The 15380-nt window shown below is 42.8% G+C and overlaps 1 protein-coding gene across 1 annotated transcript in view; it reads left to right on the plus strand.

Moving 5' to 3' along the window:
• Positions 1 to 523: 523 nt before the first annotated feature.
• Positions 524 to 15380, plus strand: part of ngfra (nerve growth factor receptor a (TNFR superfamily, member 16)) — a 39134-nt gene continuing 24277 nt past the window's right edge. The window contains exons 1-3 of the mRNA XM_083931414.1: positions 524 to 925; positions 4718 to 4880; positions 14164 to 14526. Coding sequence (XP_083787540.1) covers positions 887 to 925; positions 4718 to 4880; positions 14164 to 14526 — 565 coding nt within the window. The 5' untranslated portion in view covers positions 524 to 886. The remainder of the gene's footprint in view (positions 926 to 4717; positions 4881 to 14163; positions 14527 to 15380) is intronic.

The following is a 15380-nucleotide window of genomic DNA, read 5'->3' on the forward strand; positions in this document are numbered from 1 at the left end:
TGCTAACATTAAAGATTTACAGCAGTTATATTTAACATTGCAAAAACTTATTTTCATATGAGGCGTTCGTGCTTCCAGATCTTGCAATTTAATGCTATATAACTTTATTTTATTATCAAGTTTGACTGTCAGTCATAACTGACCAATAACATAAATAAACTTATTTAAAGTAGATTCTTTTCAGGGACAAATGACCAACTCTAAACACAAACATAGACGTGTCTGCATACTTTTGGCCACATAGCAGAACTGCCTATTAGAGAGAGAAAATTGGAGCAATGTGTCAGACATTAATGTTGGTCCTTTGCAAAAGCCCACATATAAATCATTTTTATGTCACTTTTGCATTGAGCCAGACCTCACGTGAGATTAAAGAGCGAGAGAGAGAGAGCGAGAGAGAGAGAGAGAGAGAGAGAGAGAGAGAGAGAGAGAGAGAGAGAGAGAGAGAGAGAGAGAGGAGCAGGTTGTCTTGCTGCAGGAGTATCAGGGCTAAGAAACAGAGGGTGGACGTGCCCCCTCTTCTCTCCCCTCGCCTCCTCCTCCGCAGTGCACTTGCAGCTTGGCATCACTCCGGACAGGACGGTCTCCTCCTCCTCCTCCTCTTCCTCTCTTCCTCCTCCTCTGTGTGTTCGCTGTGTGTGTGTGGTGCTGAGGGTTGCCCGCTGAAAGCCGCATCTCACTCCAGCCCAGAGGTCCCGGACGGGGACGCGTGATGGTGCGGACTCATTGATAAAAAAATCCGCTGCCGCTGGAATTAAAATGAGCACTCCCGCTGAGCGGCTCTCCTCCTCCTCCTACTCTTCCTCCTCCTCTTCCTCCTCCACCACATAGCGCTGCCCATTCTGCACAAGATCTTCTTCTGTGAGACTCCAGCAGGCGACGCAGGATGACTTCTACCTTACCGCTGGTGATTTTGTGCGCTTTGGTAAGTAGTCTGCGCAGGAGAACTAGTGCGTAATTTGCCGGAATATTCGCACATTTTAGTGCATAGATGAGTTTTTAGTGACCTTATGGACTTTGTGATATTATTTCCTTTCACTGATTTTTCTATATGGTGCTTTATTTCCGTGAAAATGCGTATGCTTTAATATTAATATATAATATTCATTTAATAATCCTGCTGGGACTTTTGGAGTATTTTTTTCTTGACTTCGAGGCTCTTCATGGCGTTTTCTTAATCCCTTCTGTGATGCTGTTAAGATATTTTAAACACGGCTTAGACGTTGGTATCAGTGTATTAAAGCTCCAATGTGCTGGTTTCCCCTGTTAAACATGCAGGTGCTGCATAGCTAAACAACTGATTTGCATGTGGTATTACGCTCATGTTATATTATATTCCCTCCAGCTCCACACATGCAACCACATGCACACTCACTCTCACACACACATACACCTCCTTCTTGGTTTTCATCCAGGGAGGAAAAGTTCGACAGCCTTGCTGGGATTAGTTTCTAGAAAATTGAGGCTTCACGTTTGGGCTGCATCCCAACATCCTGGAGCAGTCTGCTGACAGGCACCTTGGCCCAGACTTTATCAGCATAAATGAGAAGAGAGTCATATGTAGTTTAATTTTAGGTTATTAAAAAAAGAGGATAAAAGATGCCGTGGCTTATGGATACTAAGACGGATTCATTCAATTTTTATTCGACATGAGCTGTTAATTGTTTGGTTTTGACATGAAACCTGAGGCTCTTCTGATAACGTGAAAAGTTGATTACATGAATGATAAAGCACAGAGAAGAGAGAGAGAGAGAGAGAGCATCCTGGCAGCACTCTGGTATGTCCACAGCAGCTGGTCTAATTGGGCTGAGCAGCTCCGTCATCATGTGAACAGCCCTGGATGTGAGGGGACGCTCTGTTATGACAGCTGGTTTAAAGGGTGGCGACGGTCGGGTGCACTTTGGTGGAATTAAATTTAGAAATAAACTCTCAAATTGACCATGAAATTGGAGGGAGTACAAACCAAGCACATCACAGCTGGGTCACCCTACGTTGTTGCTGCGTGTGTGTACATATGGATGCATGTTCCTGCTGCTGGTGGACCAATTTCCTGCTGATTTTGCCATTAATCTGTGTTTGAGCTGAATGATATTCCAGGGAGAGACATCACAGGAAAGAGTCAGGGACATGAATCCTTCTGCAGATACAAAAGGGAACTCATATGGGGGGTTTGGACTGAATGCAGAGTTCATGTTTGTAGACGAAAACTTGACTTTAAACCTGATGATATACGCAAATAAAATCAGATATTGGTGCACAAATGTTGCGATAATAAGTTGTAAAGTCAGCGGGGGCGAAACGTGGGATAACAGAAAGGGGGAAATGTTGAGCAAGAGGAGAATGAGAGAGAGAGGGAGCTTCTGGCTGCTCAGTACATCTGTTTCTGAATGAAAGCAGGGGCAGCAGAGAGACGATGGAGGGGAGGGGAGAACGAGAGAGAGAAGAGGGTGAAAAAGACTGAATTGATGCCTCAGCAAATGTGAATTAAGTGGAAATGAGCTTTTGCTCGTTACATAATGAGAGCCACAGGACATGAAAGTGTTTCAGAATAAGGATTTTCTTTGTTCTGAAACGTCTGGATACAAATTCCTTTTATTTGACATTGTTGCGTACACACCAGTGGAACAAGCCTCAGTTCTTTTGCCAGTAGGGCTGCGTGGCATTTATATCATAGAGGAAATGCACCGAGAGAGGAGACATACGGAGAGAGAAGGTGATGACTGGAGTAAATTAGACTGATTAGACAGGGTGAATACATGTTACACAAACCATGTATGCACTAAGAAAGAGAAACATACAGCAAATGCACGTGTGTTTACAGCTGCAGCTATTTAAGGTGACAAAATGTAATGTGATTGATATGCAAACATGGTTATAGTTACAGAAAAAAAAACATGAATGCATACTTCTATTAACCCGCTGGGAACATAAATCTGTTCACATCATGAGGACTTCAAAAATAAAAAAAATAAACCCTACAAATGCTACTTTTCCACTACGAGGTACAGCTCGACCTCGAATCGCTCTCTTTGGGTTTTCCATTAGCAAAAGTTGTTGATCGTACCTGGTACTTTTTTGGTAACACCTTGGTCAAGGTTTCAAGTGAGCTGAGCCAAGACTATAAGGTAGAGCTAAAACCCTGCAGACCACTGATTGGTCAGAGAGAAACCATCACTAGCACAACACAGGACATCCGCAAAATAGTGGGGTTTTTGTACCAAACTCGGTACTTGTAAGGGCGCAGATCAAATTATGTCGGTACTACTGAGTATCGATTCACTTTAAATCAGTCTGTGCCAAATGACCTCACCTCTCCTCCGGTGTTGAGCCCTATTTGGACGGGACAAGTTTAATACGGGTATGTGGGGTAAGGTCATTTTTACCAGAGGTTTTAGTCCTGTTCGAATGCGCCATGTCATTAATTATTCTGGAGAATGTCAGTAATATATACGACGATTTTCTTCTGACTTGTTCCGTCAGAATACGACCCTCTTCAAAACATACTTAGATATTCCGTCATATCCTGTTAATACCTAGTTCCCACATCGTTTTGAGCATGGAGGCGCTTAAAGAAGCACTCTTATCACATTTTTAGATAATCTATTATGTCCTTTAGTTTCATGATATCAGGAAGCAACGTACCACGTACATGGAGACAGGGAGGTAATGGCAGTGCGTAGATCGAGTAACCCCTCCCACCTCTTTCCTGTGCGAATGGGCCATTTATATTATAGAAGTCCTGAGGTTAAACTACTTTACCCCATGTCCCCACATTAAACTAATCCTTTGCGAATAGAGCTTTAGACTAAGAGTAGGGCTCAGCGCCGACACATACAGCGAAACGGTACCAAAGCCTTGTCAATAGGGAGTGCAATTTTTTTTATTCACTTGATCCAGATTTTAGCCTGCAAAACTACATTGATTGACAAAGTGCTGACGTTCCTGTGGTTGGCTGCAGCTCAGAATCCCACCTACACAGAGGCGGTACTATGTTGAAAACCGAAAAACAGAAAAGTTTCGGTACCAAAAAAGTTGTCGAGTCGAGCAGAGCTGTAGCAAGCAGCGAAAACAGGACAAAAGCAAATCAAGACCTGTCTTTGGTCAAAGTGAACTCAATGCAATGTCCTCTTTAATAAGAAAAATGTTTCTCTGTCTTTGTGAGGACCGATTTGAGGACTCTAGATCATCAATTCGTTAGGGGACTGCTCTAGGATTACGTTTTTCTTTTAGCATTTATGGTTACAGTTGTACTGAGACTAAGGGAAGGATTTATGGGAAGTTAAAGTTTGCTAGGAGGGGAATGCATTATCCCCATGAAAAGTATAGTAGTGCAAGTGTGTGCGATGAAGCGGGGGTTGACGTTCTCAGCCACTCTCACCTTTAGACAGTAATCAGGACGGGCATGTGTATAATGTCGTGCACACATGATTTTATGGTAACTGCCTCGGCTGGAGCGTGTCATCAGTTTACCATTAGAACTGATGAGCCTTCAGGGGAGCCATTAGGGCAGTTTGGACGTGTTCAAAGTGTGTGTAATACGGGCGGAGACAACATGATTTATGATGAGTCCTGATAGCAGTTGGATTTGAGGAACAGGTTGGACACCTGGCAGTAATTTTCATCAATTTGTTTTGCTGTGTATGTTGAAGTCACAGAGGCCCCTGTGCTGTGTGAAAGTGCTGTTCTGATGTACTGTACCGCTGTCCCGCTGTGCCAGGTGGCGTTAGCGCTGGCGTCTAAGACGGAGCGGGCGGTGCTGCTCCCCTGTGACTCCGGCCAGTACACCACCAGTGGAGAATGCTGTCAGGAGTGTCCACCCGGAGAGGGGGTGGTGAAGAAATGCGGCGCCACGCAGACGGTCTGCTCCCAGTGTTTGGACAGTGAGTAGAAACTTTTCATTAAGTTAAAGTTATAGAGTTAGAAAATGATGACTGAATACTGTACAACCTGGTCCAAACAACACTGGTACCTCGTTCTGATAAGGCATTTAGGGTTCATATGTTGTAACAATAAATCACTGAATACTTGCTTTATAGATTAGTTCTTCGCCATTCGTAACAACTTCTGGGTTGTCAGGTTGTGAAGAGTCTGGACTAGAGTCTGAGATATGCAAACTCTCTGACCTATTATAATTCATAACTGCAGATTTTATATGAAATAGAATAGAAAAGAGCCAAAATTGTTTTTCCAGGAACCAAAAAGCATCTAATCTATAATATAATTATAATCAGTTACTTATTAACTACTAATGAAGCTATTAGTTGTCATTTAATTCACATACTCACAATTTGACTGTAGTTTCTTTTGCCATAAATGTCCGTCTTGGCAAATATTTTGATCTCATTGCCAGTTTAAATAATTTATGTCCTCCTAAAAGTTAATATTAGACCTTAAAAGTACAAAATGATCGCAACTTCATTCAGCCAAGTCTTTGAAATAAGTTTGTTTACTTTGGAAATAAGTAAAATGATCCCACAGAAACATTTACAGAAGTTACAACTTTAGCCCTTTTCCCACTGGGTGAAAACCACACTGACATCTGGCTTTTGTCTTCAGTGGGAAAGGTTACAATCTTCATTCATTCCTGGGACAAATTACTTTGCAGTAGTCGCAGGTTATCCGTTGGTAACTTCTGCGACTCTAAGTCATCTCAGCCACAATTTCTGTCCGTCTTCGCCCGAGTAGCGCTCCTAAATATTGGACATCGAGGTTGTTAAAAAACAGAAAAGCATACTCGTCTCCTGGCAATGGGAAAGGCGTCTATCACCTACCGTTAGCTGGTTTTCCCACATTCAAAAAGGGGTAGTATAAACGGTCTATAAACGGTTTGGAAATTAATTTGATTGGAAAAGTGGTACCAACACATTCTTTCTTTTTCTCACAATCAATTGTCAATTTTGAGTTACCTTCCTCTCGCCACAGTGTCCATAGACTTCAACAACTTTAATCTTTAGTGCAGTGTGTTTCCAATGAAATCTGCCCTGAGTATGGTCAAAATATGATTTTTATTTCAAGGATTTGGGCGAACTGACCCTTTAATTGATTAGAGAAGTAACTTTTGACGGCCAAATGCTTAAACTTGACTTTACATAAACTCTCCTGAAATGTGTCAAACGTAAAAGGATTACATTCAATCTGGAGACAATCTGAAATCAGTGTATACACATGTCACCACCAGCGTTACACACGCTCACACCCGGTTAATGCAAAGTTCCTGAACTCACATCATCTTTATGTATACATCCTCATCCAGTTTCTGTGAAGCTCATGGCAACTCGGGCCCTCAACTCCAGACAATAAAAATGCTAAAGGCAAGGGAAAAAGTCCTATTGTCAAATTTACTCATTTGTATGAAGTGTCTCTTTTGCCTTCATCGAGTGTCCCGGGAAAATAAGACGGGAATGAATATGTTTGATGCTTGTAAGTGGGTCCAAATGTGTTCGCTCGCAGCTCGTCTCAGGCTGTGAAGCATTAGCACTCGCTCTACACACCAGAGCTGGGAGAGGTGCCAACACTGCAACATCCCAGAGAAGAAGAAGAATAAGAAGAGGTTCAGGGGTCTTTCTGCGTCACATTCCTGCAGCTCTTTCTGCCCTTTAAGATGTTGGTGCGTGTCAGAGCGCTAAGTAAATGTCAAAGTATAGGTCATGAGCATTGGCGCACAGTTCAGAAGGAGCCGGATGATTACGAGGAGACAAATGCAGAAGCTTTTTACTAACTTTCAAAAGCACATTTGTCAGTTTAAGAGCCAAAATTAGCCACTCTACATTAAACATCGATTGATTGCGTCAATCCACTCACACATGCCACATATAAACGCTGGCAAACGGTGCATGTAAGGAGTCTTTTAACACCAAAACACTGTAATATAAACTATACGTCATTTTGTAGGAAATGATTACATGTTAAGTGCAATGTACACTGATTATCTTTTACACAACAGATGCTAATCTTCTGTGTGGTGTTATGTTATTAAGAAGTCCGGCTGATTTCACTTCCCTTTTGTTTTTATTCTTTACCATGAAGGAACTCAAGGGCTGCAGCAATGGGTTCAGGTGCAGAAAGCCAATTCTCTACATCTGGAGCGTGACAGTGCCACAGGGTAGCTGCGAGTCAATTTCACAAAATCAATGTTAGGAGCGGTAGTGGCATGAAACTGGCAAAATTTGTTTTTTTTCCCTCTGCAAGAATAAAAGAGAAAACATCTTCTAGTGCTTCATCTGCATCTGTGTTGTTTAAAATCCAGACGGAGTGTGAGCAGGGTAATTAATAGTTAAAATCAAACGTTGCACGTGATGGACTGAGGCGGGGAAGTCTGCAGACAAACAAGCGTCTGGACTTTATCTTCGGTTTGACGTCATGAGGAATGTATCTTGTGCGTCATATTCCTTTTCATAGTGCTGCTGTAAACAGTGGCAGACGATGCGTAGACGGTAAACTGTAGCTGCGTTTTTTTTCTATAATGTGAGCTGGCCCTCAGGACTCCCTCATCCCCCCTCCCGTCCACACCAGCGAATCCCACCAACTCTTGTTGTGTCGCCTCTTTTCTCCATCCTGCACTTTTCTAGCCAGCACGCCCCCTCCTCCTCCTCCTCCTCACTGTTGCTATGACTCATCGTCGTATTAGCGGATAAAACAGTATTAGAGAGCCAGGCACCCAAAGGGCACGATCTGCTCATTCATCATGCATACTGTTACATCAATGCATCTTTACTCATTTGATCCAGCTAATTAAACCATATTGAAAAGCCTATTGTGCGTCTAACAGTGAACAATTATCTGGCTCTGCAGTACAGGAGCCGCATCCACTGCTGATAAACACTTAACAATTAAGCTCAAATACCCAGGAGGTTGTACTCAATTTCCGGTGCAAATGAATTTTCATTGGTTTCAATATTGTTTTTGTTTCAGCAGATAAAATCTTAATGTACCTGAGGCCCACAGGAGCACATGCACTAAAATAAGGCTGAGTGGGATTTTTATGGAAGTTAGAGGCGAAAAAAACAGACCCAACCTTGAAAACTAAGGCTATGAATACGTTTGCTAAAGTGCAGAAATGAATAATTGAAGAGTGAAATTCATTCAACACGTCCATTTCCTGTTTCATGGTAAATATGAGCGAATCTTTATTTACTGTTGCACCCAGCCCCCTCCCCAATACCCCACTTCCTGTCAGTGTAACCCCCCTTCTCCCGATCTTCGACGAGTGCCAGCGTCAGCAGCGCTGAAATATTTATCAGCCTCCTCCACTTTTCTCTGCTGTCATGGGAGACAAGACCACCTGACCTGACTCACTTAGTGAACCATTCGGGAAAAAAACTTGCCATGCAAACTGACTGAAAGTCTGAGAGACAAAAAGGCAGAGCCTCACGATTCAAAGAGGGGTTTACGAAGAGCACCGCTGGTCGACTGGACTGGAGCTCACGGGGGGATTTAAAGAGGGAAGGAAAGTGGAATCGCAGCCTCATCTGGTGAGGCGGAAACAGAGTATCAAGAATCACTTCCAACTTTGGATCATGAAGGATCAAGAAAGGGGAAGTGGGGATTTTCCCTTGGCAGGTCCTCTATGGTGTGAGATAGGGTTGGGTACTGATTCTGGTTCCTGGAATTCTATGCTGGTATCCAGTGCTACTTTATTCTCTGCATAATAACAAAAATGTAATTTCAGTCCAAACCTACTTATGCTTAAGAACATTTTGTTATGTATTTCTCTCCCAAACCCTCCAACATGTGAGACAGGGCATAGAGAACACTCTTGTGTGTGTCTCAGAGGAAGTGTAACCACAATAAGACCACTTTCGGCTCCAGATTGCCTTGACTCACTGACTTGAAAAAGCTGCAGTGGCGACGAAGTCTCCTCGTCTCTCTCAAACACGCAGAGGAGAGGACAGAGAAGATCGATCTTACACACATTGGTCGCTGACTGATTTGATGTCAATTTGTACTCTGAAGTACACTTAAACGTAGTGAGTTCAGTACCCAACCCTAGTGTTAGAGGAAGCTTCTTCCCTACACGGCACCCAAACAAGGAGAAAAGCAGCCAGATGCAAGAGCAACTGGTGATTGTTAAATTACAACGTCGCTCCGAAAACACCCGTTTCAAATTTGGAGCTAAGTGGACCAATGAAGCATGGCCATAATTACGCACGAAAATGTTTCATGCTCAAAAAGACAAATAAAACCGTCACGCAGCTTTCCATATGCATGATATATACGCAGTCAGCAGAGGGTCAGGAAGAAAAAGGGTGTCTATCCGCTGACACGTGGACCCCTGACTCTCCGTTGAGGGGCAGAAACTACCATCCTTGCTAAAAGCGTGCACCCAAAGTGCTGATTGTGGAGATCATCGGGGTAGTTTCAAGGCCATCCAAAACTACATTATTGATGACACTAATGGGGCCCAAACACATCAGTGTTCGGAGGGGGGTCTTCCCAGGCTAAAGTGGCACATTTTAAGTGCATCATCCCCCCGATACACCACCACGTCTCCCTTTACCAACGGCCGTTTTTTACTGCCGAACATGAAAACTCATGATTGCTGAGATGCACCGGTCATTGCTCAATTGGGGGCAATTAAAAAAAAAAGTCTTATATTTTATTAAAGAAGACACTCCCCACCTGATTCTCGATGGCCTTTTACTTTCTTCTTATGGGCCCTTAGATGAAAGCGCTGACACATAAATTACCGGGTTCAGCCGGTGTCGCTCTCTTCTATCACTTCTGCTTCCAGACAGTAATAAGAGCAAGGGGTGATGACAGGTAAAGGAAAGAAAACACAGACTCCGATGGTGTGTGCGTCTATTCGAGAAGGAAACCGAACTCACTTACATCCCATTTCCCCTGACCCTTCCCCTTCCACTCATACATCTACACTTTGATCTCTAAATCATCTTTTCGAGACTCAGGTCGGACGTGTGGCGGATCAGACCACCCTCACAGACGCAGTCAAACAGTCACTAGTGAATTTGGCAGCCACTCTTTCCTGTATATCCATCTTTTTCTGACTACTACCTGTCTCTTCCATCCCATCTGCTCTTCTCAGTCTGCCTGTATAATGTGACATTTTTCATCACCGGCTTCTTAGCAGTGCTGCTGTTTACAAGGTGTTTAGAGCTTCAGTCTGTGCCAGCGTTCACTTGCCAGAGCCGCTTACAACGCAAAGCAAAGTGCTGGGATATTGCTGCAGGGCTTTTCACACTGACAATATGCTGTTGCTCAACATGACACCCACTAAGCACTCAGACATATGCATATGCTGAGAGAAGAGAGTTGTGCAAAAACCAGTTACACCCAGCTCCAATGATTTATTTCATTGTAGGACAAAGAATGTTTAACCATAGCCATTTGTTTGCCACCATAATTATTATTATTGTCATATTCTATCACCTTAGCTGTGCTTATTTCTACTATTCTGCTGCCATAACATGTAACATGTAATATTCACATTACTATAGATATTATTATAGTTACTGGAAGTGTGTCTGTCTCTGTCTTTGTGTCTGTCTTTGTCTCTCTCTGTCCATCTGTCCGTCTTTTCTCTCTTTCTCTCTCCTTTTCTTCCTCCCCAACCGGTGCAGACAGATATCCGTACCCCACAGAGCTGGGTCTGTCTGACGTTCCTGTCTGTTATAGTGAAGGTTTTCAACGCCACCGTACTCTACGGGGGAATTGTTGGGTCTATGTAAATCATAAATAAGTCATAGAGAGTGGTCTTTACCTACTCTGTAAAGTGTCCTGAGATAACTTTTGAGATGATTTGGCACAATAAATAAAATTGAATTGAATTGAAATTGAATCGAACCAGTATTGGTCATATGCTTCATTCTGTGTGATCAACAGGCAGTTATTTAACGGTTTACAAAGCAGTTTGGACATGGTCTCATAATCTCATGTCAAACTTTTGGGCTGGACGGATGTTTGCTAACAGGGTTGGTGGATTGGTTGAATATAGTACAGTGTATAGTGTACATCTGTTGTTTTTACCAGACGCCACACTGACGTTGGTATTGTTTCCAATTTGTGAGTCTGCGTTTGTCATCAGGGTAAAATGTGGTCCTGGAGACGTCGCCTGCAGCGGGAACTACCTCAGAGGTGGTTTGGAGTATTTTGGCCGGTGCTGGTGGACAGATTTTGTCACCACGACAGCGTCACAACTGTGACAGATGCAGATGCGAAACTTTACAGGTGTGAAGGCAGAGTTAAAGATGGGTGTGGTCTGAGCAAGTTTATTTTGCTAATTTAATGTCACTTCTCAGTGGGCGACATCAGAGAAGGACAGAGGGTAAAAACAGCATGTAGGAGCAGCTTATTTTTAAATGTAACTCCGTGAATTAAGTATTTATTTTGACCAAACCAGAGTTGGTGATTGTTGGAACAGTGGAAAGACTGACAAAGACGGTTTTGGGTGAGTTTTATTTCATTTCTGTGGAGTTTGAATCTAAGAAAAGTAAAATAACTGGAGTCGGGTGGCTTCAAGGAAAGCATTTAACAGCTGTTTCTTATCCCATGTTACTCTGTGAATTAAGTGTTTATTCCAACCAAACCAGGGATGGCAGTTGTTGGAACAGTGGAAGGACTAACTAAGATGGTTTTGGCGAGTTTTATTTGAGTTTGAAGAGTTTACAAGGATCTGGTGAACGGTTGTATTTTCCTGTTTAATATGGAAAAAGAGTGTAAGAATATTTCCTTTCCTGGGAATTTTGTGAGTTTATTTTGTTTATTTAGATTATTAGACAGTGTTGTGGCAGATCGTACAGATTATACTTATCTATAATCATTGCACTAACAGACAGAGTCACACAGTTGATGGACTTTATTGTCTCCCGGGCTCTTGCAGTCAAAAAGTAAAGAGTATCATCACATTCTGGTTTTATAGTGTTTCACAAACAACCCTTGAAATCTGCATTGACGTCATATTCTCGTATTTCTGATTAGAAATCTTTCTGTGAAATGTTTGTTTTAGCTCAGAAACTGCACACAACTGTTGCATGAATATTATAGATACAATGCTGAATCACAGAGTTATATGTACCAATAATATATGTAGATTCAATTCAATTTTATTTATAGTGCCAAATCATAACAAAAGTTATCTCAGGACACTTAACAGAGTAGGTAAAGACCACACTCTATGACTTATTTATGATTTACATAGACCCAACAATTCCCCCGTAGAGTACGGTGGCAACGAAAACCTTCACTATAACAGACAGGAACGTCAGACAGACCCAGCTCTGTGGAGGACGGACATCTGTCTGCACCTGTTAGGGAGGAAGAAAAGGAGAGAGAAAGAGAGAAAGACAAAGACAGACAAAAGACAGAGAGACAGACACATTTCCAGAGATGCAAGCAACCAAAGAGTAACACTAACTATAATAACATCTATCGTAATGTGAATATGACTTATATGTTATGGCAGTTAATACAACAGAATAGTAGAAACACGCACATCTAAGGTGATAGATTATGAAAATGATAATAATTATGACAAACATGATCAATGATGAGTAGCGGAAATAGCAGCTACGATACAGTGAGACACACCACTGATGGTGTTTTTATGGCTAGTGACAGTATAAATGACTAATAGTTATAGAAGTAGCAGGAAGCGTCATGCAGGACCACGGCAGCAGGCCCCACCACGTTCAGCAGAGACCTACACACAGGACCACAGCAGCAGGCCCCACGACGATCAGCAAATATTCACACAAATACATAACTATATATACACACTACACTACACTACACACACCTATGCAAGAAACCATCAATCACAGATGATTTAAACATACAACCCAACCCCTGATGCTAAACTTCCTGCTGCACTTTGCCCCCCCCCTGATGGGAGCAAAACTGCACACATCGTGTCTGAACTGCAGCTCTTGCAAGGTGACTGCTCTCATGTAAAGCAGAAAAAGTAAAATGGGATTCGGAGAAGAGTGAAGCTGCCTCTGTCGTAGATTTATTTCCCTGTCCGCCTCTTGAGTCCACTCCCATCTCATTCAACCACTAAAGCACACTCACACGCACCCCTCCCCTCTCCATCCAATTATATCCGAAAATAATTCTATATGAACATGCAATATTAATAGATTACTTTGAGCCCCTCAGTGTAAGAATAAGCTAATTTGAGGTCATCCTTTCCTCGGCGGTGAACTCTCCTGAATCCTCCTGATGCAGACGTTCCTGGAGAGGAAATCTGAAGTGTTTGAAGTAATTGAAAAGCAGCAGGCAATTAGTCAATACGGCTTTTACCTCATTCTGTCCAACACCGTTCTGCACAACTCAGCTGTGGTCCGCTATCTCTTTTCCTCACAGCCCTTAAAAAAAATCAATATACTGTAATGGAGGTGTTCTTTAAAATAGTCTTAGGACACGTGCATTGATTCAAAAGAAGGCTACGGACGATTTGCAAAACAACATGCGTCTACACATACTTTTTAGCCTCACTAGCACTTTAGTTCTGACTGAAATAACTCATGAACTACATGAGATGCACTGCAGCGTCATTTTGTACGGAAAGTCACGATCTCCAGAGAATAAAGTCAACGATTTGAGAAAAAAAGTCCCATCCCCGTTGAGGCGTCAACTTGGGCCCATAAATTATATTTGCGTTTAGAAGAGTTCAGATCAAGCAACACAAATTAATTGTTGGCAAAAACAAATGTTCACAAATGTTAACCAAGAGTTTTTTCAGAACGACTCGTAAACACTCTCTAAAGCCTTTAAATATACCCGAGTGATTAAGTAATCACTTGGGTATACTGAATACAAGACTTTATCATCTGCACATCAGCGTAAGCCTGTCGATGCACCTGCACTTTACTCTGTGTGTATGGCTGAGATTAAAGCAGTTTACTCAGAGCAGCACAAACACATCAGGATCGATATCGCTATGAGCACAGCAGGCTTCTGACTCCCTCCCCGACAAGAGCACCTTTCCTGTCCCGGAGCACAAATCACTAAGAGCCCAGTGGATCAATGTGTCCTCCCTTCTAATGAATGTGCAGTAAACATGATTAATGTCATTAGACTCACTGTTTATCCTTCTGTTTATCTCCTCATATTCCCTCTCTCTCTGCATCTTCTCAACCTCCTTTGCCCCTTCTCTCGTTTCCTCCCTCTCTGTTTTCTGCCTCGTCTCCTTCGACCTGTCCTCTGCAGGTGAGACCTTCTCAGAGAACTACAGTCACACGGAGCAGTGTCGGCCATGCACAGAGTGTACCGGCCTCATGCGGATGGAGACGCCCTGCACCGACTCCAACGATGCCATCTGCGTCTGCAACTACAACTTTTTCTTCGACGGGATGTCCGGCCGGTGCGAGCCGTGTACGGTGTGCCCAATGGGCCAGGGTGTGTTCGCGCATTGCGAACACGATCACGACACGGTGTGCGAGGAGTGCGTAGACGACACCTACTCCGACCGGGAGAGCTCCCTCGACCCCTGCCTGCCCTGCACCATCTGTGACGAGGACAGTGAAATACAGATGGCTGAGTGCACGCCAAACAGTGACTCCGTCTGTCACAGTAAGTCCGCCACACACGCAGGGCGCTTTCACACCTTCAGGTCAGGTACTGTAACTGTCCAGAACCAAAGACAACAAATATTTTTAGATATTGTCTGACTTGGTGTAAACATGGTCTAAACACACTCATATGATGGGTAAATCTTTTATTAGACACTTTTGGTGGCTGTCATTGTGCATTATCAACACCACGCAGATCCACGATCAGTCGATTGACCGAAGATTCATTGCCAATGGTTTTAAAAGAAGATTAATGGAGACAGCTGTGGTTGCCCTGCCCTGCAACCTCAAAATCAGCAATTTAAATCGGTCGGAAAAAGGAAGAGGCAATGCTGAAGCTACACTTTGACAGATTCATTAATTGCATTGACCACACCTATTGAAAAGAGTAAAAATATTATCAGTTCTTTATGAAACTGTGGCGGCCATCTGTTTGATTCATGCTGTCCACTTGGAATCAAATAGTTTCCGTCTGCTTTAGGCCTTTTCTCAGATAAAATAAACTAGAAAAATTTTTGAAAAAAACAACAAATGAAAAAATAACTATAACCTATTGAGGTAAAGCATACATACAGGGAATTATCTGAACTAGACATGATCAGAGATAGTCAAAGATTTTACTGGTCAAAACTCGGCAATTCCAACAATGAACTGAACGAAACACCCAAATGCACCAGAGTTTGTTTGATTTGTGCGCTTTAGGTGTGACAGCACCCCTTAAAAAGACACAGGAATGGTTGTCAGGAATTTCCAAGCTGCGTCGGAGTCATCGTACATGTCTTAATCATACTGGAACCAGCCACCAGTGACTCCCTCATGAGTCTGTGGGAACAGGCGAGGTTAGAGGTCGGCGCT

The sequence above is a fragment of the Echiichthys vipera genome, assembly GCF_963691815.1.
Source record: "Echiichthys vipera genome assembly, chromosome: 17".
NCBI classification, from domain to species: domain Eukaryota; kingdom Metazoa; phylum Chordata; class Actinopteri; order Perciformes; family Trachinidae; genus Echiichthys; species Echiichthys vipera.